Consider the following 27,024-nt stretch of genomic DNA (forward strand, 5'->3'; position numbering starts at 1 on the left):
TTCCAAAACATCAAAAACTACTCCCAAATGTAGTCTCAGAACATCATGCATGACCATCACCGATCCAAATATAGATCCCCATCTCACCATGAATAAGATCACTGAGAGTCTCAACTGGCCAAGTGTACTAGATTACTGAAAAAGGTAAATTTAATAATAAGTGACATACTTGTTTGTATCATTATACAAGGAATATATAAAAGTTATACCTTCATTCCATGGCCTTCACCTTTAAGTTTGTTCCTTAACTTCTCTTGTTTTTTTTCTCTTCTTAAAGCTTTGGCTTTTTTGCAAAATGGTTTGGTTGGATCAGGTCCTAGTCCTGTAGGTATACGTATGTGTGTACATATAGATACGTATATATATATAGACAATTGTCAAAGTACAGAAATTATATTTAATTAAAATAATTAGAAAAATTTAGTACTTTCATTAAATTATGTTTATACAATGACAGCAAACCCACCAAGATAGGTGTTGAATTTGCTTGAAAAGTTTAAAATTTTATAGATTACAATTATAAATAAATGTGGTATGCCAAAGGCACATACATCACTTTCCTTAACCAAATTTCATAGTTAGAAAATTTGTAATTTTTTTATTGTAAAATTGCAACTCAGAATATAGAAAATTTAATAATGATCATATTCTCATTTAGCCGTACGAAATTACCTACAATTTTTTAAAACTTTCAGTACTGACTGAAGGACAAACATTCATACTTTTCATTTTTCACACTTATTTTCAGTAGGAATTTTATTGTTAGGAGCTGACTTATTAGATAGTACTGTTTATTTTGTTTTGTATAGTTTCTATTTTTCTAATGGTTCACTAAGTTCCAAATCCAATTCCTAAGAATTTCTTCTAATTTTTTCACACCTATGTTTACCCTACTGGTAGCAACCGAAGTAAAAGCTGCAAATATAAGGAAACGAATCACCATTCCTTACCTAGTTTGACCTCATCAATATCAAGTAATCTCATACAATGCAATTCCAAGAAATGTTTTGCTTTGAAAACACGAGATAGGATTTATCAAAATGTTGACAGTATACTGGTTCCCAACGACAATTGCCTAAAGTATTATAAAATGTTTGTTATGAATTTACAAAAGTCTGGACTGATTCAGTAAGTCAATAAGAGAATGATGTTTCCTAAAGGGTCAAATCAAATCCTGTCTCTGACAACACAGTAATGTAGAACATGTTGGCTTCTTTACTACACAGCAGTTGCAACAAGAGATGTCTAAAGTGATTTGTAAAAGAAAGAAAAAGTATTTTTCATTTTGGCTCTGTATAAAGTTGTATTCAAACCAATAAAGTTGCTATGCACTTGGATGTTAGTTAACCCTCTGGGTGGTAGGGATTGAGTCTTAGTACAGGTGTAAAAGTGTGCAAGTCATGATTCCTATACTATTATGCTTGCATAGAAACCAATATTCAATAAAAATATTTTCTGAATTGCTAAATTTTAAGTTTTATACAATTTATTATTCCTTAATGTAAACAAACAGAAAAAATTCAATAAAAAATTTACTCATCTATAATAAGACAAGGTACACATCTCTTACTCTTAGCAGTAGTGTACTAGTATTTTGCAAAATATAACATTTTGGTTGCCATACATTACATATTTAATGTACATTACATACATGCATACATTAGATATTTAAATGTTAGTTATTTTGCTTAAAACATAGAACAGTAAATAAAAAATATTTAGAAAACAATGACCTTTACTGTTTATGATGCTACAGAGTCCCTGTTTGCACTTGTAAGTCATATTTGCTAACCCTTGTCATAAGCCATGTCAAAATTCACACGTGGAGATGAAAAATATATATGTATATGTATACACATTTTGGAATTCCAAAAAAACTATAAATTATTATATCAATGCCAGACTTCCTAACTGGATTTAATTTCTGTTCAGTAAATAGCCCAGATCATAATATTTCATACTTTACAACAATACAAGTTTGTTTATCTCCTGAATAACACTTAGGAAGAGTGACAGAATTATGTAGAAGAAATGTAGGGCTTTCAATAGGTTATAGAGTTATTGGTATACAAAAGTAACAGTCAAAAAACAAATCTTCCCAAATGATGAATGGTGGGCAAAGCCAATATGGTAGATTTGTTCAATATTAAGATATCTCAACAAACATAAAAGATAGGAGGTTCTTATTTTATATTTTAGCTTGATAATATTGAAAATTTTAGTAATTAATTTGTTAGAAAGTATAAACGTTGTATTGTGGGCACAAAGTGCAAACTGATCAAACTCAGAAGGTTACACGCAAAAAACTGATACTTTTCATATTTACTTTCAAATTAAGAAATCAACTAATATACAATCCTAAAATTTGAATTATAATCTACATTTTGATGACAAACTTATTGACATACATTTATTATATAATAGTTAAATGACATATTGAATGTACATCTACAAATGTGATGACATGCCCTCTGACCCATACCACTGTCCATAGGATTAAAATTTATATAAAAAAAACTTTTGGGAGGTAATAAGGAATAATGTTATAATCTGTTATGTTATAAATAATTATGTGAAAGTTAAGATTCTTGTGTTATTTATTACAGCATCCAACCAAACATTTTTAAAGTTCATAACCTCGACAAAGAACAAGAACCTCAAGCTTGTTCTCATTTATAATTCTGCTAAAAAATTTCCTAAACAGCAACATACCTGGTCTGGGGTTTCTAAATTTTGAATACTTCTGCTTTTCACTTTTGGTTGTTCCTTGATATGGATGAACATCATCCATGTCATCTTTTCTTTTTAAGCTGCTTGCTGGTTTGAGGTGTGAACTTTCAACAAAGCTACTACAAGATGCAATACCTAAATTAATAACAACAAAATTAACATACATGAAAAATTTCAAAATTGAATAACGAAAACAAATTTAGGAAATAAAAATTCATTAAGTTTCAAACATTTTCAACAAAATTTAACAATATTTTTATTTCAGCTGTTCTAATAATAAAAACTCAATCCAGCAGCATTAAAACAAGAGCTACTTAAACATTTACTATAAAATTTTCCATACTACATATTAAGTGATCCAAAATCAACAACATTCTCTTCATTTAATGAGCATTTTTCCCCTTCTGCATCATTTAATAATAAACTGATCAACTATGTTAGTTTTCTCACATACATGTATGAAAAAACAACAAAGATAATTCAAACACACATCAGGTATAATAATAATTTATACAGACTGTAATAGTTAATCAACTGATATGCTAAGTGCAGTCTAATGTTCTCATTTTACACTATATTAATCTAGTATTAATGCAGCTACCCCACACTGTTATTAAAGGAAAATAATTTTATGTTGGTAAATCAGGTATTTTGTACTTTTCATTTATTATTACATAGAAAAGAAAACAAGTAAATGTTTTTAATCATTACTTCAAAAACAAAAACAAAACTTAGTACTTGTATATCTACATTATCTGTTTATAACAAATATTTTTATCATATTTCAATAATATGACAATAATTCTAAGACGTGTAAAACACCCTATAATGACTTCATCTGATTATCAGACCTGTGGCTGAAAGACCAAACTACAATTTTTTTTCTTTCTTGTAGGTGACAATTTTTGTACTACTTCAATAAAGACTAAATATATTTATTATTCCCACACCTTCATTCTTATTCCATACAGTTATATTTTTGATGTCCTTTTCAGTTCTTTCTGCCATTTTACTAACTAATTCAGAATCAGGAAAGTCAGAGATAGGTTCATCTGTAGACTTCACATCATCTAAAGAATTAGATGACTTGATGTCCTAGTAAAATATGAAAAATCCATTAATATAGACTGGCTTTATTTATAATTAAACTCGTCTGTGTTCATCAAATTACAACTTATAAAGGTAAGTAAATGGTGAAAAATTATAGTTTACAAATACTGAAATAAATAGTTAGATCCTGTAATTCATTAGATTTAGCATACATTTTTAGAACAATAAATTAAAGACAATCCATTGCTTGAACGTAATAAATTACAAAATTAAAAACTAGATTAATAAAACTATGCACCTAAATATCTTCAAACTAAATCTGTAACGATTGTCACTTGGTTACTAAAAGATACAAAAACATAATAGTATAGTCTTGTACTATGTCACATTGTGTTTTTTAAATGGAGGATTAATTGCACTTTAGAAGAACTATGTTTTGTGACCCATAATTACTTTGAAACTGCATTCTTTGTTGTTAGTCATGCTTCATGTGATGGCAATGATTATGTCTGACATTACAGTTTGTAGAGTGACAAGTTTCTGCAAGGGATGGCACGGTTAATCTTACAGCAACATTTTAATAACCATTTAAGAGATCTTTCACTAAGTTAACAATAGTTTTAAAGAACAAAATTGAAAAACAACAATAACAAAGACAAAAAAAGTCCACTGTTGCTTCACAGCACAACTTCATCAGTATGTGGTCAAATGGAATTACTGTACTTCTAATTTTTTTAATCATCACTATAATGAAAGTAGCCAAGGATTTTGAGGTGTGGCTGAAAGTTTGCAAACATTTGGCCCTTTTGACTTTCATCACTTTCACTATCATCTTTTTTTTTTATCAGTCTTTTTAGTATGGTCTTATACTGTGTAACAATGCTTTTTTAAAACCAGTTCTTTAAACTACTAGAATAAACACATTTCTGTTACAACAATTAAGTTAAAACCTTTTTAAATAAATGAATGCATAAGAACTGGAAAATAAAGTTTGATAGAAAACCTTACAATAATTAATTAAAAATTATTTATTCAGATTAAACCTTAAGGGAATTTTGTTCTTAATGCTGCAAAGTTTTTCTCTTACACTCTATACAATTTTTTCTCAACTGTTTATGTACCAAACTACTTAGAAGTCTACATCTTCACTGGTTACAAGGTCCCTAATAATGCAAGTCAAAGATTTTTAAACAAAAATATCATCAATACCATACTTAACCCCTTTAATTGCTACTAAGGATTTTTTAAAAATTTCAAATGAGTAATTGCAGCCAATGTTTTCAGTCAATTGCTTTAATGCTGAATGCTGCAACAAGCAAAAATGTAAAATTATTTAATTTTAAAGTTGGTCAATTAATTACCTGTAAACATTAATTAAATCAATTAGTGCTCTATAACATAAATATAAATCAAAATCATAATTAATTCAATTAATGTCAAGTAAATAATTATTCAAAATTATGGTTTTTTGATTCCTCCAACTATTTAGCTCAATCATAATAAAAATAATAATATGATAATGTTTCCTTATTTATTTTTTCATTAATTGAAGTTCGTTTAGAATTGAGCTGGTATGGCCTAGTGACTGTGGTAGTTGTCTCAGATGCAATTGTTTCTTTGCATTTTCATTTATGGTAAAGCTATGTCTCATCATCACTAACTTTGAACTACACAACCAGAAGAAAAGCAACTGGTTTGCAGCATCCATCATCATCTCTTGGGCTACTTAAAATGTAAATTAACTGAGCTTTGACAGTATTATGTAAACTTATATTCTTAATTTATAATAAAATCTGTATTACTGATGTAGAAGTAATAAATTTAATGTTTTTATATTAATATGTTGAATTAAAAATGTATGTAACTATTACCTTTATAATTAAATAAACTATAAATTTACCTTTTCTAGATGATTTATATGTTTTATTTGTAAAACTACATCTTTTACTTCTTGGAATTTTAATTTTGGTATAAAAGTTTGCAACAGGCACTAATATGCCTTAAAAATGCAAATCTCTGATCATGGGGCAATTGTTCATAAAACAGTATTCTTTATCCACTCAGTCATACCAAATTATTAACAATGTAATAAATTAAACATGTAAATGTACTAATCAATTTTCAATAAACAGTAACAAAATCAATAAATTAATATAGTATCAACAGTTGTAAATATTAATTATTTTATTACGTTAACAAAAAAAAACATAATACATACATTTTCTTCTACATTGTACTTTATATCATAAAATAATAAAGACATAAGCCTTCTTGGGGTCTATGAAAAGAGCCTGACCTTGTAAACATTTTACACCTATTCTTTACAAAGCACTCAAAGAACATAACAATATGTTTAAAATATTAGCATTTTCATCTGTTATTAATATAAGATTTATAAGGAATCTTTCTACAGAACAAAATTTTGATTTGAAACTAACTTGAAATTATGTCAGGTAAAATTTAAAAAATCAGAATGAATTTTTACAATTTTAAATTAAAAACCTTTATTGGAAAATTAAACTATTAAAACATGTATTAGGATCCACAAAATTTTCTTCAAAGTAGACCATGTTTGCTTTATGAAGTTTATTATAGTGATTTACAAGAAATATAAATTAATAATTATATAAAATATACACAGATTTTGAATATACACTAACAATATTTACTATATAATAGCTTAAGTTTCAAATATTCACCAGGATGAAACTTGTATTTTGCATATATTGTTTTATTGTGGTATTTAGCATACGAATGTAAAAAGTTTATAAAATTTAAAAGCAGAGCTGTCTACTTAAAGTAATTAAAACAGTTTAGTGACCTGCCTAGACTACAATATGTAATACCCCCCCAAATACTTGTAATACAAAAGTTTGAGCCAAATGGTGTGATCATAGATGACAAACCAGTAAAAGTCACCAGATCTAGAAAAGCATTCTAAACCTGGTTAATGGGGCAAGTATTAAAACATGGTGATATTGTTCCAGGTTCTTACTTAACAGGATAATACTGGTGTTCTAGGTGTCTATAAAAAAATTAAGAAATTTATTTACAAAACCTTAATACTTAAACATTTCTGTTCGAGATGGGAGTCTTATGAGTAACAGATCTATCTACAATTCATAGTACTATATTTGCACTTTCTCCTCTCTTATGGATACCCTTCTTCACTTTTCTTTACTCCTAATTTTGTTTTGGTATTGTACAACAAAGTTTAAAAAACCTTCCCACATGGACACACATTATTAGTGTTTTTTAATTCATTAGTATTAGTTACAAATTTTGTCAACACCATTATAATACATGTACTTTTTTATATTAAATAGTAATGTTATTTTAATGTTTAGGTGTTTGATACAAATATATTTTCCAAATATTTTCTTCTTCACTTTGTAATTTGTAACCTATCATGACCTTCTGCTTTTGTTTCAATTACTGATTTTATTTTTGTTTAGATTTCTTATACCTTTATTACATCTATTTAGTGTTATATAAATATATAATTTCCACAATAAAGTCACATTAAAACATATTAAATATAGTTCTGTTTCTATTTTCTCATTTCCATCCTCATTTTTGCTAATAAGCCTTTGTGAAGGATTTATTGCATGTTATTCTTTGTATTTTAGACAAATTTCATGATTGTTTTCCAAAAGAGTTTAATTTTTTTTATGGCATGTTATTTTAATTTATTGGCAAAGGACTATACCAATATTCTTTCTCATGTAACAGTTTCCTAAAGTATCAAGCTCAACAATGATACCCAACTGTTTACATTCTACAAAAAGTGTCGTATCTCTTAGCTCCTTATGCTTGGCAATGTGTTTCATACTTGATGCAAGTGCTAAGTTACGATCTTCCTTGTTCACAGAAATAGCTTAATATGCAGATAACAGATCTCTCATACTTGTGTTTTAGAATGTTATGACCAGAGGTATTTTTGCTGGTTTCAAAATTCTTGCAAATAGACAAATACTTTCTTTGCTTTGTTTGTTTTTTTTAATTCCGCACAATGTTACTTGAGGGCTATATGTGCTAACCGTCCCTAATTTCGCAGTGTAAGACTAGAGGGAAGGCAGCTAGTCATCACCACCTGCCACAAACTCTTGGGCTACTCTTTTACCAACGAATAGTGGGATTGCCTGCCACATTATAACACTCCCATGGCTGAAAGGATAAGCATGCTTGGTATGATGGGAATTCGAACCTGTGACCTTCAAATTATGAGTCAAGTGCCTTAACCACCTGGTTATGCCTGGCACATAGAATACACATAATTATTCATCTATTCTGTGGAAGAGACCAACGGTGAAATTTTTAAAACATTATGTTAATGCAGTAGACAGAAATAACATGCTAAAAATATAAATAGAATACAAACTACTACTCCAGAAAACATAATACCCAATTTCTTTCCACTACAGCCTCATTTCAAAAACTTCCTAAATCAATAAGTGTCTTGTTTACCTTGATGAATCCGTATTAGTAAATTGTTGGATTAAATAATTATTTCCTCAATAATTTACAAAATATCATCAAGGATAGATTATTGTACATTTTTAAAACAAAAGGGTGACTACATGGTCATTTTTGTCACTAGCAACACTGTTAAGTAGGAAATCTTCAGCTTGTGTTTAAAAACAATTTTTGCCACATTTTGGCACAAAATGTTTTTTTTATAAAATGCACAAATGACAAACATAAAATGTGTATCGAAAAATGTCTAATTTGAAAATTAGAATAAACTTTAAGAAGACTACTAACATTAAATAAATTATTTGTTTAAAACAACTCTCCTTATCTTTCATATGACAAGACAGGTAAATATTCTTGTTAATTTGTGATAGGTAACATATATTTCAGTGAAATCCAAGCCACACCAATCCTACAAAATTACAGTACAGTATCTACTATCTGACCTCTTTGCAGTGGTTAAAATGATTCATAATAGGAATATGTAATAATAAAAGTGTGTGTGACCACCATAACTACAAAAGGAAAAAACCAAGAAATCTGAATATTTTGCACCCATACTAAGAATATCCAGACAGTCTGCACCTAGTTTATTATTACCTGTCCACACACATGCATATAAATGTTAACAAAGCAAGCTAGTGAAAAATTGCACAGAAAAGAAGTGGTTCCTTATAATAAGAACTTCTAATATATAGAAAAGCCACCACACTTTACTAATATGCATTCCAACTATGGCTTTTATATCCTTCTGCTTAGCAATAACTGTATAACCCAATACTGTTGTTAAGAGACCATTTGCTAAAAGTATAAAATTAAATGTATAAACTACAAATTTGAAAAAAAAGTTGTTTTATAATTTAGAAGCTCCATTAATTACAGAGGTTTTTTTGTTATTTGTTTTTATTATTTAGATTTAAAATCAGAGGACAAGTCAGAAGGAAGATTATGTTTCTTGACAGGCCACATTCCATAAAGGAGCAACAAAAGTTTATAGGTTATACTTTTTTATACTAAAAGGAGTTCAGAATACACATGCCATCAGTTATCTAGAATAAATCAACCTAATAACCAGAGTGAAGATTGGAACTTTCCATAGTTATTATATAATTACTAAAATCTTGGTAATAGGAAAAACAAAAATTATCAAAAATTTCAGAATTTCTTTTGAATTTCATCATTAGTGGGCAAAACTAAAACATTAACAACTTTATAAGCATAAAAACATACATTTTTAAGTGAAAGCAAACTGTTAGAAAGAACAAATTAAAATCATTATTTTATTTAATACTACAGGCTAGAAGAAAATGTACAAATACTGAGAAATACAGAAATTACAGAACTTAAAACTTATTGCACTTGCATGTGATAACACCAAACATTTTTCCTTTCCAGTGTATCCTACCTAACTAGACTTAGTTGTAGTTAAATATGTGAACAGGTTAACAACTTAATGTTACATACTGTGAGACTGGTATTACTAGTCCATGTCTAGTAATGTCTAAAATATCCAATTAAATAAGCAAGTTATTCAGCATTCATAACCTTTAGTGAGCCAATAAATAAGGAAAAAAATAACTTGCAATAACTTTTTTTTCAAATGAATTTCATCACAGATAACAATGGTTATTTTTATAACCTGTAATAAGTACGCAATGTATTTTCCAGACTTAGAAGGTAAACATCAACAACAGGAATCATTATGGCTTGATTGTAACCAACAGTGACTATGCTACACAGTTCATCAACTGTGAACACACAGAACACTTGTATGCTGTGATGCACAATCATACCAATGGTAGTGATAAATAGCTAATATTTTGGAAATTTGAAATAATCAAAAACAGTAATTACTGGAACTATGAATTTTTTTATAAATTGAAAATAGAAATGCGAAACCATAATGCCCATATTTTAATAACTTTGATAGTTGGAATAATCATAAACACTAATTTTCATTAGTTGATTATCTACCCATAGGAGGTATAATAATCAAAGAACCAAAATTGCAAAGAATTACAAATTACTTAACATCGCAAGTAACTTTTTTAATCAACGAAACACTGATATACTTAAATTTGTCTCTAAAATAAAACGTACATAGTTGAACAAAACTACTTACACTTTGCATTGATTTTCTTCCATAAGCTAGGAAATTGTGCATTTTTTTCAATACTTTCTTTTGTGATGTAGTAAGTTTGATAGCTTTACAATCACACCTGTAAGATTAATTTTAATACATTGTTACATGTACATTTATCAGATTCAAACTATGCATTGCTGAGTTTTTACACATACCCATTTTAACACCCCTTTGTGAGATTTCAACCTTCAAAGATGTATATCAGTTCCTTATCTATTTTCTTTTGATACAAAATCAGTCAGATATTTTGATTGAGCATAAGTATTTTTTTGATTTAAAAGTTTTCCTTATTCCTTTGCTTTACTTCATCAGGAATTGCTACCTCTAGTGGAAAATTTTGAGTGATAATACAATTTGCTACATATGGACATTTGTTTTTTGATTCTAATTGGGCAAGTCTGAGTTGCACTAAATACTATATTCATTGCCTAGTATTGATAGAAAATTATATCAATTTTGTCAAAATATTTATGATTTAAAAGAAAATTGTGACAGCTTAATTTTACTCTCAAGTAGATACAAATTGCAACTTCAATCTTTCCAGTTTATAAAAACTTCAAACTAGTTACTAAATACAAAAACTAATTCAACAAAACAGAAGTACTGGCCTAAAAATACAAGATGCTGTTAACTTAAGAAAGGAACAAGTGACCTAAACACGTTAATAATTACTAAATATTTACAATTTGATTGATATAACATATGAACAATTCCCAATTGATGATTTCTCACATAAAAAACTGTATAAACTCTAAGCAAAGAAAATGCAAACTTACTTGATAGTATACTGAGGACAGCAAGTGATTTCCATAGCAGGCTTGTAACAGTACTTTCCACTTCTGAAAAGCATAAATTTCCATAATAACATTAAGGTATACTATATTTTAACATATTACAGTTCATTTTTATAACCTTTTTGAAAGGTTAATTCATAGCTTGCTAATTTAAAATGTCTACCATATCTTAAAGTTATAATAGCAGGCCTAGATTAAAAAAGTTGAGAACTATTTATCCTTTGGACTAGAAAACTCACCTTTCCAAAAAATCAATAAACTGTGCAGGTGAAAATGAAAATCATGAAGTTATATATAAAGTTCTTCACTTTAGATATATATCAATTAAGAGATTAAATATAAATAAAAAGATAAAGTTTTAATACACTGATTGGTCTTAATTGTTACAGAAAATTCTAGATTGCATGACATTTTCTGTTTTTCTATTACTTCAATTAATGGCATTCATAGGTATCGATAAAAGTCACAAAACAAAAATACAATATTACGATCGAGACTAAAAGAAACTATTCAATAAAAATATTAAGTTACAAAGTAATTAATCTATAACAAGCTAAACATAACTTGTAAACATGGGTTATTATTTTGCATAATAAATACAATGTAACAGTTATGTTTCATCCAACAGAAAATTCTACACATATTTATCGTTGTTTGTTATTAAGCACAAAACTACATAAAAGATTGTCTGTGCTCTTTCCACCATAGGTATCAAATTCTAGTTTCTGGTAGTATAAGTCCAGAGACATACTGCTATGCTACTGAGGAGCTCTTCACACAACAAACAAAATAAATGTGTACTTAAAATAAAAAATGTATAATATCTGTTCATTCACTCAAAGCTAGTTGTAGGTTTTAATAGTGTTACTACATTTGCTGTGTTACTCATTTAAAACAAAAAAATCACAATAGCTTATGATTCATGTTGAATATTTATATAAACTAAATTCAAACAGCCAATTATAACATTAAAATATGTATTCAAGTTAAACTAAATACAATTGAAGAATAAATATTAACTACATGGTTAAACTTTATTTCATCACTGTTGAAATTTCAAGATCAAAACTAACTTCAGGAATATGTAGATACAATCATTTAGTTACAGCACACATTATTTTACTATTTGTTTATTTAACAAACTTTTTCAAAATGAGTCAAATAACTTATATTTTTGTAACTTTAATTTCCTAACAAAAGAAAACAAAAACGCAGTCTGGTCATTTAAGACTGTCCTTGTGTATTTATTCTTAGAAAAAGTAAAGTGTAAAGTCACCATTTACTTTTTTAAAAAAATCACTTATTACTCCTCTTAATTCTCTTCACACGGGTTTGGTGAATTTAACTGACCACATAACCCTTTTGTACTCATATAAAATCTTTCCAGATTTGTTACTACTAACTTTTGATAAGTGTGTGTAATTTCTGGATAATAGTGAAGTACTTTTTTGAAAAATATATTAAGTTTTACCCACTTACACAAATTCACATAAATTAAAAGATTAATGTCAGTATTTAAAAGTTTCCTCCCATAAGCAAAATTATAAAACTTCATTTTGTTTTGTAACTCAAACATTGGATAATACTTTTGTACTTGTTACAACAATCTGAGTAATGACCTAATTTTAGAAATATGTTTCTGTGACAATGACCAATTTCTTATACTTATATCTAAATAAAGGACTGATGAAATTAGCCAGTGTTGTAAATGCATTATGAGAGACATACTGTTGAGTGTTTAGTGATAATGGTAAGAAAGCTTACGAATGTAGTGAACAATTCTGAAGTCAAATACAATATATTTTTATAAAAGAATCATTTACACATCTCAGAATAAGATATCATAAAAGTTGCAAAAAAGTAGCTAAGACTGAAATACTTCGCAAATGTTGCATCAAAATCAGCATGCTATATTATTACCTGTCCAGTCACACAGGTTTATTGTTACATATCAAGATTCAATGAAGTACAGTCACTAATACTGACAAACATTCTCCACTGTTTAACACATCATCTATTACAACTAAAAGTTTTACCATCAAAAATGTGAAATTTCAAAACCATACACGGTTTTTGTTCAAGATATGCACTATACCCTTTACTAAATGATGCTAAAAAACAATTGGAAATGATATAAATAGCTAGAAATTAGGCTACATTTCAAAACACTATAGTTGTTGAAATTTTTCACTTTCAGTTTTATAGAATTTTATGAAAACAAGCTAATATTGTTATGGAACATATTAGATAACAAGTAATGATGAAATCTGCATATTTACAAAGGAACTAAATTCTAGTGACTTAAACACTTGTATATATGTATGTACAGAATGTCACACAATAACATAGTTAATACATTTTAACTTAAGGAATAATGTCTATTTATGTTTACAAGTAGAACTAAGGATGCAATATTTTTGAACTTGTTTTTCATAGCACAAGTATTAATAAAGTCAAACTTGAAATTTTTCATCATGCATTGTATTGGACAGTTTTCCACTTAAAAAATCATCTAAAATAACAAATATTTATGAGAGTGATTGAAACATGTTGCATAATTTACATCTTCCTCATTTGAAGACACATTTTATAAAGAAACTTCATCATCCTAAGAAAGAGCTATATCTTACTTCATTGGTAAAAAAATATTTATGCATTGCTAAGTCTTAAAAAAAGCTCCCATCTCTACATGTAATAAGGTGTACATTACCAGTCAGTGATGCAATCATTATTACATTATAGCCTTCCACAAAAAGAAGATAAACACATCATCCAAGCACAGTAGCTCCCATGACCAATATTATTTCAACACAAGCTTTTAAAGTTGGTATAACAAAATGTATAAAGACAAGAACGTTCTGCCGTGGTACTAAAATGTTGAATAGGTTAATGGAGTAGAAGATTACTCAACCACTATTATATCTTAGGCAGTTGGCAGAAAATGGTCATGTAGTATGGCAAGACATACATTATACAATATCAGAGAAATATACAAAATATCAGAATAAGCCAGTACACAAGGAAACATGCTAGACTTGCATTCCAAAGAGATTATAAGATCCAACAAACTGGCATAACCAGTGGGATTACAATAACCAAAAGGGTCACTTTCCATGTTGACCTTCCAAGCAACTACAGGCTGACAAAACAGCAGTCTCCTGTGACTCCACTAGATGAAAAAAAAATGGTGGTAGAAGGAATTAACATATGGAAGAATAAAAAGGAAAATGCTGTTATCTACACAAGGTCACAAACTGATAGTATGTGCAATGGGTCCATGCAAATATGGACAGCAAGTTATAGACAGGTGAGAGGGCAGATACCCTACCTTATGCTTTCACTTTGTTTTATTTTCTGATGCATGACCTTGATTTCGGATAAAATTCAGAATTCGATGAAATTGCAATGTGATATAATGAACAAGGCACAAATGTGTTGGGGGTAATCCATATCCCCAACTGTAAGATATCATCTAGGGAATTGCCAATGGCAGAAAAGCAGTAAGATAAATTTGATGGAAGCAGATACGAAAAAGTCAAAAGAAAGAATTAAATATGCAGAACAAATTGTGTAACTCAACTAGCAAAGTGGACAGATAAGTCATGAAAAGATGAAAAATCCTACTACACAAAAAATTATGTCAAGTGTCATGGAATGAATTAGTGCAGATAGCAAGAGTTAAAAAACTGACAGAAGAAGTAACAAAGAATAAAATGGATCACTGAGTATATTACACTGATGGTCCAGAGTCTAATGAAAAGGAAATACATACACACATCTGAGACTCAAAAGAAGCCAGACTTTCCAACACAGAGAAGCCACTGAGAAAGCCCCATGTGATCCAAAGGTCTTTTGCTAAGGAAGTCAATAGATGCACAAACATGGAGAGACAAGCTTCCACTGGGAAACTGAGGAATGGCACCAAAAATAAATCATCTCAGTGAACTGTGATGCCATCTGGAAAGAGGGATGCCAAAAAGAAAGCATAATATAAGTTACTAGATTTAGGAGCGAGAGCTTCGTTCAAAGCTTGATGCATAAGCAAAGGCCTTTACATCAGTAAATAATAGTTTTCTCTTATATGAAGAGATGAGTGGTATTTCTGAAAATTTAATACACTTATAAATTTATATTAATACTTATATCATGAAAAAAATTCATTGATAATTATTCATTTCTTCAAAGTAGTTATTTTTTAATGAAATACACATACTGAAATTTAAAAAAAATTCTCACTCTAACATGAAGAATTTAACAATTTGTTTTTACAGAAAAAACAAAGTTAAACATTTTCAAGTTTAATTTACCATGCATTAATAACAATGCACTAAAAAATGTTAGGTTTTCAGGTTACACAGTGAACTATCTGTGCTCTGTCCAATGCAGACATTGAAACCTGATTTTTAGTCTTATAACCTCAGGCTTACCACTGAACCATCGAGAGGAGAGAAATTAACAGAAAGAAATAAAGGAGTAAAAAATTAATACTTGAAACAATCAATTCTGGTGAAATTCATGACAAATTGAAGAAAATAAACACAGCTGTATGTGTCACAAATACTTTATTTAATAGTACCATGGTTACTTGATGATGCTTTACTGTAAAAATCAAAGTAGCAATAAATATTTATGAAATTTAAAAACATCTTTGTCACTTTTGTTGCATTAAGAAAGTTATTAAGTTTTCTGAACAGAATCAGTACCAAAAAAGGGCAGAAAATATTTTCAAGCTTGGGTTGTGTTATCAGTTTTTCAACCCAAGAAACTGGTTGAAGTCATTTTTTATTTTATTACATGGCACTGGCCTGATGGTGAATAATGCTTGGTACTAAAAAAAAGATAAAAAACAAAAACAAAAATTAGGCAAAATTTTGAAGATAAAATTTAATCAAAGAAAGTGGTTGGAAAACGTAAATACTGCAGTCAATCATCTAATTTTACACAAGAAATACCTGTTAGATTGAAAAAAACCAACAAAAAACTTAAAGATGGTAAGTCTATGGACAAGGATATAGCCTTATATATATTCAAGTTTAAGATGTCATTTGTGTAAATATAACCATCCAACACTTTAATAAATGTAAATAAAGACTATTTGGAAACATCTTGCATGTAACCCAACATAATATTACGCATGCACATTTTGTGTTACATCATCTAAGATAACAAACAGTATGCAATACTTTCCAGAAATTTGAATAGATTTTGATGTTGAATACTTTGAAGATTCTGAATCAATGGCATAGTTTTCATTTTGCTTTCTGCATATCATTTTTATTGTTGACATCATATCAATAAGGCTTGATGGTGGTGATGCAATACTGGAAATGTCTTTAATATAATACTTTGAAAACAGGATTACAACAAGAACAAGAAGAAAAATAAAGAATAAATTGGATAATTTATTATCTAGAGAATTTTTTTGTAAGCTATCATTTTCTACTGAAAACAACATTATTAAGAATTCAAATCTTACAAACTACTGTACGAGATATTAACTTTTTTTTTTGACAAAGAATACACCATGAAGGAGAGACTGCGGAGCAGAAAAACTAATCTAGCTGAATTACTTACTCTTCTGCCAGAAAACTGTACTAATATTCAAGGAAATCCATTAATAAACACTAAGGGTAAACACAGCTAAGTACATTGTTGGTATATTGTGTAACATAAAACTAGTCTCAAGAGCTCCAAATTGTTGTGAATAGTTTACATAAGGCACTATTTTCACTAAGTACTCTACTTTTAGGTTTACTGGCTCAAGGACTAAGCAACCCAAGCATGAAAAAGATTTTGTTAAAATATAAACACATGTCAAATTTTTTATTTCTCAACAAATGCTTTATCAAGATTAAGAAAAATTCAAGTTGATAAACAAGGTAAAGAGAATGCTCAGCTGTTATCAGGTGAGAAACACAAGAGACCAGAAATCTGTTGCACCAAGAGCCTTTATCCTTGGACAACAGTGGATGAAGTGGCAGTCAAGAAATACCAGCTGGATTAAGATGGATAATTTAAAATTGTGTATATTTTTTTATTTATGTTCAAAGCACTTTTAGTATGCTACAACCTTCTCCTTCAGTAATCACAGCTTTAAGGAAAAACACCTAAAATCTCTTAAGTGATTTAAGAAAATTGTAAGAAAACTTCAATACAGTTTTGATCTCCCTTTTGCCAAAAAGAGAAGCAGCAAACATGAGGTACTTATTTAAAGCTATAGACATTTCTAACATCTTTGCACAATTGACAGTAAATCAGCTAAATTGTAAATACTACATCAAAAATGTTAGTGAAGATGAACAGCCTAAAATGCTGAGTCAGGTTCTCAAACCTACTGAGAATCATTTTGAAATAAGCCCTATATCATGACAAACACTGCTGAACTCATAATAAATACAAGCTATGCAGTATGGAAATCGCTTGTGATTCAAGCATGTATCTGCAATGATGTGGTAAGAAAGCTAATGCAAAAACTGCTAATTATAAGCATGCTTACTGCTGATCATGAGATTTACAGTCTCTCCTCTATGTATGTATGGATGACAATATCATATATATAGATTTTAATCTTGTTTCAACTTCTTGACAGACAGTATGGTTGAATTTCAATGCTACACCATATTTTTTCAGATATCTGACAAATACCTTACAGTTATTCAAATCTTCTCCAGTAATACAAATTTGAACAATTTTTTACCATGAAAATATTGTAAAACAACAGAAAAAATACAGTGTTCAAAAATTATTGTGAAGGATACAGTTATAATAAATGAAATGAATTGTAATACAAAAGTAACTTATAAAAGGCCATCCACATAATGTACTTGATATAACTGCAATGCCACTCTCCAAGATGTTTTTTTTTTTATTTTATCCAATAGTTCAATTTTTATAATTCTGGACAGTTTTTAAGCTTCTTTGAGACTGTGGTAAGAATAGAAGAGCTGTACTTACCTTGATAGTATTTCTGTGATAAACAAGCACAAGTGCTTAAAGTTTACTACAAGAGAGTTGTGAAATTAGTATTTAGAAAAATAAGTACTGCTATTTGTAAGAGGAATTAGGGAGGCATGACCAGGTCCTGGGAGAGAGCTCCTAGGCAACTGGTACTTCCCTGATTCTGGGCCCCTTGTGCTTTTAATCATGTATATTATTTTCTACCCTTGAGACTTATCAAGATGCAGTATGAGCTTATAAATGCTATTATTTTTATAATAAAAGAACACTTCTCAGTATTGTATGTGTAGAAAATATTTGCTTGAGCCTAGAGCCCCCCAAAAGTACAGATTCCAGTAATTTTTACATAAGAATGAAGCATTGGTTGATCATTTAAATTTAAAATAGTATTGAATTGTAATGTTAAAGAAAATACAATTTTATACCTTAATATAACCTGTACAGAAAGTTGAGTAAGTTATATCAAAATTAAAGGGCATGTAATGGCCACAGATGACGTAAAACCATGCACTGGTATTTAGATAGTCCAGTAAGTGCTTGTGGCAACATGGACTGTAAGAACATGGTAATGTTACAAAATCATTTTAATATAATATACTCAACCATATATTACACAAACCTTTCAGTATATAAAATTATTTATGACTTATAATACATATTGTATTAGGTATTTTCAATCATGATCAATACAGTTGTAATCAATGTCAATGGTTTTATTTTTTTAAAAAAACAGGAGAGCAATGCATTTGAAATTATTTTTTATTCCAAAAAACATTTTCCATTACTAATTCTTAAACTGATAAATGTGATATGATTTGATTAACTATAATACTTCTTTTTTCTCCCACTAAATAAAATATAACAAAGTAAGTTTTGTAACACTAGATAGCCTGCATGACCTTGTGTTTTTTGAAAGGTTATGCTCAAGATAGAATTTTAAGTATCTATGATGTAATACTATGAAAAATACAGATTACATTTGTCATGATAGTGCAGGGGTTCCCAACCGGTGGGTCCCTCAGGGGTCGCGAAGCCTTGGCAGGGGGGTCGCAAAGCCTTGTTAGAAGTAGCTTGGGATAACATTAATTTTATTTCATCAATTACATTTTCATGCTCTTACATTTTTTTTGTTTCGATGCAAAGCAAAACGTGTGCTATGTTAGTTCAATGTCATTAGGTGATATTATGGGTGTATGTATGCGTGCCTGTGAGTGAATGTGCCTGTGTGAATGTGTATGTGTCTGCAACTGTATGTATGTGTGTACTAGTGAGTAGCGAGTATGTGAGTGCACGCGCATGTACGTATGCTTGTGTGTCTGTTTAGCTGTGATTAAGTGTGTGTGTGCTCGCTGTCAACACGTGAGTCACATGTCCATTGCTGATTGGTGGATGACGAATCGCGCGACTGGCCACACTCCCTTCCCTCCAATACTTACCCCATCATTACTCTACCTGCACCCCCCTCAAGTAGTCAGTGTAAAATCTACAGTTGCCAAAGCATTCATTATTCAACATTTTTATTTTATTTTAACAAGGAGATAAATAAGCAGTAGAGGTGAGTTGTGTCCATGGCTAAACGGCGCAGATACTCAGAATGCTACCTCAACATTGGTTTCACCACTGTGCTCGCCAACGACGGCATCGAGAAACCACAGTGTGTTTTGTGCCATGCTGTCCTGAGTGCAGAGTCAATGAAACCATCAAAACTCAAGCGTCATCTCGAGATGAAACATCCAGAACATGCAAAGAAGGGTTTGGATTTCTTCAAACGGCATGAACGGTGTCTTAAAAGCCAAAGAATCGATAGAAGTGGGTCGTTTCAGCAGCAGAGTGCAGCCGTAGTGGAAGCTTCATATGAGATTGCATTCGAAATTGCTAAACAAAAAAAGCCTCACACGATTGGAGAAACACTTCTTAAACCCTACATGATGAAAGCAGTAAATCTTATTCTTGGAGAAGCCAGTGCAAAGAAGATGCAGCAAGTATCCCTGTCAAATAACACTACACAGAGGCACATTTCAAAAATGTCAATGGATGTGAAGGAACAGGTTTTGACTGAAATCAAGGGTTCCCCTTTGTTCTCCTTTCAGCTCGACGAGTCAACAGATGTAAGTTCATGTTCTCAGTTGCTTGTCTTCGTGAGATACATTAATTCAGGTGACATCAAAGACAAATTATTATTCTGCAGTGCACTTGAAACCACAACAAAAGCTGATGATGTCATGGAAAAAAGTTTCAACTTTTTTTCAAGACGAAGATCTTCAATGGGAAAACGTGTGTGGGGTTTGTAACGGATGGGGCACCAGCTATGCTGGGATCGAATTATGTGAAGACTCAAGCACTCAACACTCGCCTATTCAAAGAACTATGCAAAGACATGAATGCTGACCACGAAGTCCTTCTCTTCTACACAGCAGTACGTTGGTTGTCGAAAGGAAACGTTATTAATCGTGTCTTTGAAATGAAAGATGAAATAAAGCTATTCCTGGAGACTCAAGAAAGGAAAGATCTTGTAGCTCACTTCAAAGATGAAGCATGGAATAAAAGGGTTGCGTACCTAGCCGACATTTTTGATCAGCTGAACAAGCTCAATTTGAAGCTTCAAGGAAGGGAAACACATGTTCTCCTTTTTCAAGATAGTCTTCGGGCCTTTGTTTCCAAACTGCAGAACTGGTGTCGGAAAACCAATCTTGGAAACATCGCTATGTTTGAAAAACTTTGTGGAGTGATGGATGAGTCTCAGATCCAACTGGATCAGTTCCTCAAGGATGAGATTACCGAACATTTTCAGTCTCTAGAAAAGGAAGTCGAGCATTACTTCCCTGAGCTATCACAGGAACAGGAGGCCCTGGTAAGGAACCCATTTTGTACTGAACTTGATGTATCCAGCATCCCAGATGATATCCAAGATGAATTTCTGGATCTAAGGAACGACTCTTCAGCTTGTGATCTCTTCAAGGTGAAATCTGTGGCTAAATGCTGGTGCGCTATGTATCAGTCATACTCCAAAGTCAGCATGATAGCTTTACGTGTCCTTGTTCCATTTGCTTCTACCTACTTGTGTGAGGCAGGATTTTCCACTCTTGTCAATATAAAAACAAAGAATAAGAACAGATTGGATGTTGGAGATGACATGAGACTGGCTCTAACAAACGCTCGGCCAGGAATTTCAAAGCTTGCTGCTAAAATGCAACATCAGGCATCTCACTAGCTGGATTGGATAGCTGTTCAAACCTATGTTAATATTATTTTAAGAAATATATGTCCTTTTTGTGAATTCAGGTTGAACCAATGTGATTTAATTTGCTAATAAATTACAGAATTTTAAATATTTTTTTAGATGTTTCTTTACCTCTCCTTCACAGAAAATAAAAGAAAAATTAAGCTGCTGATAGTAAGCCCTGAGTAGGGGGTCACATGGGTTTCAAACTTTTAGGTAAGGGGTCGCTAGTGCCAAAAGGTTGGGAATCCCTGTGATAGTGGCTAACATGTTACTTGTGATTTATGGCAGAATATATAGCTTTTAAAATCTCAGCCTCATCACCTTCAAAGATTTGAAGTAATGATTTATGTTTAGATGTATAATGTTCAACCAGAAACTTGTTCATAAATCAGTATAGTTAAAATCAACTTTTTTTGGATAATGCTATTTCTTAAAACCTGTAACAATGTGACATTATGCAAAGGAGTATTCAGCATAATATCAAAGCAGATAAATTGTTATACACTCAATTTATTATTAGCTGCTAGAGAGTTGATTACATGCATGTTGGTTATACTACCTTATTGCAACAAAAACAATTTAGATGATAAAGACTTCTCAAATTTCAATCTGCTGAATGAGCAAATGAAATAATCTATTCTATGGCAGAACAGAATGCATCAGAACTACATTTTGACATTATCATTTTGTAGGTAGTGAGATGTCATCAAAAACTGATCACTTTTAGGAAGGGTATGTAACAGCTCTTTCCATCTCAAAATATTTGGATACTCATAACACAATACAAGTTCAGATAAAGTACTCAGAATTTTCAAAACACGTCTATGTCTGTACTTAATGGCATTGGAAAACAAAATATTATGGATAAAACTGGGGCAAGAGAAGAATCCAGAAATAAACCCATGAAATATAATCTAGCCCTAGTAAACGAAATGTGGCATCTTTTAATAGGTGACAATTCACAAAGGCCTTTGGCAACAGCATCCAACATAATAAAAAAGGATCACAACCTAGAAAAATGAGATAAATGACACATACAATCTGCTTCCACCGCATCTTTCAACAGTTACATACCTCAAACAGTTAGAGAATGAATTGGTTATTCATACTACCCCATACAAAGACATAGTGATAAAGTCCCAAAATGTTGTGCTTATGGATTTCCATATAACTGCATTCTTGAAACAAATGCTGGTAAATCACTGTCGTTATACATCAGATGAATTATTGAAAACATGCAAAGAAAACTGTTTGGTTCAGACTTGACAGCCTTATCACAGTTTGTTCTGCAATGAAATTATGCTACTTGGATAGTGATGATGAACATTTATCAGGTACATCATGACCTTATAGGACAAAATAAGATCAGAATATGATGAAGCTCCAAAATTATGTTAATGTAGCACACTCAATATTACTAGAAATAAAAAAAAATACAGTAAGAATTTTATTTATACTTTGCATCAACACAACAATTTTTATATCTTATAAATAACATATTTTGAAAACTTTTAACTAGCATACAGGGGACATAATACATAAATGCTAATAATAAGGATTTAACAGAAGTCAGCTAATTTATATGTATATTTGTTTTCTAACTGATACATACCTCCTCCAACCTCTATCAATGAGGTTTTGATAGTCTTCAACAGCAATCATATGTACCCACATTCCTGAAATAAAAATTATTTTCAAACGTAATAAAGATGCATGTCATAACTTCATATTTTATTATAAGAAAACTTCTGTAATCTTACTGCAATACAAGTAATTACCATATACATTTATTCTAGGACAGGAGGAGAAAAGCACTGTTATCAATCTGTACAAAATGAAATATTGCTAAGCTTACAACTAGCTCAACAACCACAACATTATTTTATGCCACTGGTGAATTACTGACAAAAGAGTGTACATATTAAGATATTCTCTTTGTTTTGGATTTTTTATGTTCAATTTCTAGTTATAGTTGTGTTTAAGTATTTTCAATAAATTGAATACAAAGAAAGTTAGCAATTACTTGTATCTTTTTTTATGGCTCAAAACCATGAGGCATATGGGGATCAGTTGAATTTAGAACAAAACCAGTAGTTACTAGTTTACCAAAAAGGTAGTGGCTTTCCTAAATGTAGAATTAATGGTTTTCCTCAGTAAATGCTTTGCTCAAGGGTCTTTAGACAGTTGACGTATTTCATCCAATTTGAATCATTTTTTTTGAGTGCCTCTATTTCTTAATTCTTATTGTTCAAAAGTTCACTACATTTGTCACTAAGTTCAACTATAATTGCACATTATCCTTCAGTTAATTCTCCATATGATATGACTGTATACAAAGTACATAGTCTACTTCAATACTATGAATAAAATAAGAAAAAACAAAGCAAAATACAAAGAATATTTGACCTGGAAACCCTAACACATCTTTGGTTTGACTTTATGCCATGAGAAGATCCAATCAGGGGTGGGGTTGTTAACTTTCCATTGGACTTACAGGTGAGAACTTCAATTTCTTGACTGTATATACTGTGTAACATGTACTGCATTTTACATTACTGTTTTAATTCCAACAGCTTCATGGTGCAACAAGATTCTCCAGTTAGGGTAGAACTACCTCCATTTTCATATCAATGTCTACTCCTGATAGTCATAAAATTTTTCTATTTATTTATCAAGGCTAAGCAAGGCACAAAAACCATAAGCCAGGCTTACAATACCTGTATTTTGAATGTGAATTAGGTCATGGACATAGTTTGTACTATTCATCTAATATAAACAGTAAGTGTAGATAGCCATGACTTGCAAGTTTCAACCATTCTGTAATCCACAAACCCTTGATTGTGTCTAGGATGTAAAAATTAAAAGAGGCATGCAAAATACAGTTAACTCTGAAGCAACATTGAATATACAGGAAAAAATCAGTGTGATAGACAGTATAGTAAGCAACAGGCCTAATTTAATTAACTTAGGATGAACTAGATTAGGCTAATAGTGTAAATAAAAATGCTTCACTTCAGTTTCATGATTCTTCTTAGAACTATTTCATTTAGGTTTAAACATGTTTGTAATGTCTTTATAATTTAATCTTGTTCCTTGTAACCCCAGCTTTTCAAATTCTACTGAATTTACAAATACATAAGAATTAGCAGTCCAGCCCTAGGCTAATGAATAATTTAATTTCCAATGACCTTCAATAATAAGGAGTACCTGGGTTGAAACTTTCTACATGGTGTAACACTGTTGGTAACAGTGTAGTTCTCTTAGTTACAGAAGTTCAAGAGAGAATTATTTGAAACATAAATAGTGGATTTAAAATGTTAATTAATTTTAAGGGTAAGTATACAAGTGCAGTCTTCAAGGGCCAAATATTTTCTTGTTGCTTTGAATATTATATTACAAACCAACACTTGAATTTGTGAAGGGAAAAAAAATTTCTCCTTCCCAAAGTACCATAACACAATTCACTTGTCAACCTTTTTAACTAAACATTTAACTTAACAAAACCATTTATACATTTCTTTTTATTAAGGTTTCTTTAAACTTTAAAAGTTAAACTAAAAAAACTGATTTCATTATATGAAGTATTTAATTAAAACATTTACAAGTACATTTTGTGTTGTATTAAATTTGAAAGAGAAATGATCAATGGCTTTTAATTAGACTAAATGTAAGGTCATGTGTAAACTATCATATTATAAAATATAAACATAATTTTGATGGAAATAACTTTAAGAATGTCATGATAAAAAATTATATTGGTGTTCTGGTTCATTAGCTTTTTAAAGCCATTAAAAAATGTGCTGTTCCTAGTGGCATGAAAAATAGGATTTTAGGTTGTATCTATCAAACAGCTGAATACAAGTCAAAAGACACTATCACTTCATTTCTAAGTTGCTGTACATAAGAAGTACTATTTAACTTTAAGCTCTTTACCTTAAAGACATTTGATTGTTTGAAAGGGTTTCAAAGCATTACTACTAGGATAATACATTGGATGGAAAGGTTAAAATTATTTTTAAAAAAACCAGTTAGGCAGGATATGACTGAGGTGTCTAGTATTACTTCAGAAACTGATGTTAACATTTTTCGTGCTTAACATGGGAAAAATGATAGTACAAGAAAATACAAATATAAATTTTAGCAAAATAGAAGTTACCTTCAGTTAACAGTTTTCCTTTTGAGTGCTTAACTTTTAAATTGAATTTTCTTTAGATGTGGTGGTTATAGTAAATTTAGAAGTTAAAGGAAATACTTTATAAATGTTCAAATCTAACCTTCTGGATGCTTTTTTGTTTATTTAGTTTAGTGAATGGGACCACCTCAACAGACCAACAAGCCCATTGTTACTCAAATTCTAGGTATGTTTTATGCTCTATCGGTTTTGTTTTTTTTCTATCATTTACCTGACTCTTAGTGATAACAATATCGTACATTATTGGTAAAGCCTGTAGTTTGCAAAACTAATGATTTGTTATATACATCTATTATTGAACTAAAGTCTACTTTAATGTTATATCTGTTGGGTTGATCTGAACTTTTAATTTTAATTTAAAGCTATTATAATGTTAGATAATGATTTTCATTGAAATTTAATGTACTTTTTATCACTTTATAATATAATTAACAAAATTAAAAACAGTAGACCACACTTTAAATCAAAACCTACGCTTTGAAGCTTGATTACTTTTTAAAAACATAACGCAATTTCAATTTTGGACAATGCCAAGGTAGTAACAATAACAATTGTGATTAACAGTTGAATTACTACAATAATATTACTAGTACTACTACTACTCGTTCAACTGAGTTAGTCTTGCCTATTCCGGTCCATAACATTAATAAGTACAGTATCTGAGATTCAGTTTAGTGTAAAAATCAGGGATTATTTCTAAAAATACGGGTTAAACTATTAAAGTACCATTAGAATAACTTGTTGTTTCGGATTTACAATAACCACAACGATGCCCTTCATGACCAGAAAAATATTCAACTATGCTACGGTCCGACATTATAACAATCAATGTATTACACTTTCAGCAGATGGCATTACAATGCCACGAAACAAACGACGTTGTACTCGGAATAGACATACTTCATGCCCTGAACTCGAATATTTCATTGCCTTACATATCTCATTTCTATTTAGATACACGTAACGAAAAATCGATGTGTCAATTTCTAGTGTTACTGTTTAAAAAAGGATGTTGACAAATATATTGAGTTTATGTAAATAACATATGGATTTAATTCCAGAAATAATCAGACAATATCCATCAGTTCTATACTAAACAACAATGATGCATGTCAAACCCAGTTTGACGAATTTTCACACTGGAAGCAGACATGCATTGATATAGAGATGACTTAATTGTGCCCCACGCTAGTACAGCGGTATGTCTCCGGATTTACAACGCTAAAATAAGGGGTTCGATTCCACTCGGTGGGCTGAGCAGATAGCCCTTTGTGGCTTTGCTATACGAAAAACACACACACACACACACAGAGACTTAATAGCATAACTGAAAAGTAATAAGGTTAAATGTTGAGTACAAAAAAGGGGAGACAAAGGAGGTAGACAACTAGAGAATTGCCATTCGTACTTGTATACGTATCCAGCAAAATAATTAAGCAGATACGATTTGGTATGAATTTCG

The 27,024-nt window shown here is 30.3% G+C and overlaps 1 protein-coding gene across 4 annotated transcripts; it reads right to left on the reverse strand.

The window, feature by feature from the left end:
• Positions 1–188: 188 nt before the first annotated feature.
• LOC143224349 (arginyl-tRNA--protein transferase 1-like) lies at positions 189–26,475 on the reverse strand. Of its 4 annotated transcripts, none has more exons than XM_076452737.1 (7): positions 26,289–26,475; positions 22,983–23,046; positions 11,173–11,235; positions 10,376–10,472; positions 3,681–3,825; positions 2,713–2,865; positions 189–322 (listed from the first exon to the last, which is right to left on the reverse strand). In XM_076452737.1, exons 1-7 carry the CDS (start codon positions 26,377–26,379, stop codon positions 204–206), a joined length of 732 nt encoding a protein of 243 aa, XP_076308852.1. In that variant the 5' UTR covers positions 26,380–26,475; the 3' UTR covers positions 189–203. The 4 variants fall into 4 exon arrangements, with proteins under 4 accessions (XP_076308852.1, XP_076308853.1, XP_076308854.1 ...); XM_076452738.1 differs by lacking the exon at positions 26,289–26,475 and adding an exon at positions 26,037–26,273; XM_076452739.1 differs by lacking the exon at positions 26,289–26,475 and adding an exon at positions 25,527–25,936.
• Positions 26,476–27,024: the final 549 nt, after the last annotated feature.

The sequence above is a fragment of the Tachypleus tridentatus genome, chromosome 8 (genome assembly GCF_004210375.1).
Source record: "Tachypleus tridentatus isolate NWPU-2018 chromosome 8, ASM421037v1, whole genome shotgun sequence".
Classification (NCBI taxonomy): domain Eukaryota; kingdom Metazoa; phylum Arthropoda; class Merostomata; order Xiphosura; family Limulidae; genus Tachypleus; species Tachypleus tridentatus.

What these genes read in the sequence shown, in the direction of transcription:
- LOC143224349 (XM_076452737.1), bottom strand. Translation starts at nt 26,379, where the DNA reads ATGTCGGACCGTAGCATAGTTGAATATTTTTCTGGTCATGAAGGGCAT. An exon ending in GAAGAAAATCAATGCAAAGT is followed by an intron (nt 3,826 to 10,375) that starts GTAAGTAGTTTT and finishes ATATTTTACTAG; the next exon opens with GACATCAAGTCATCTAATTC. An exon ending in ATTTAGAAACCCCAGACCAG is followed by an intron (nt 323 to 2,712) that starts GTATGTTGCTGT and finishes GTATACCTACAG; the next exon opens with GACTAGGACCTGATCCAACC.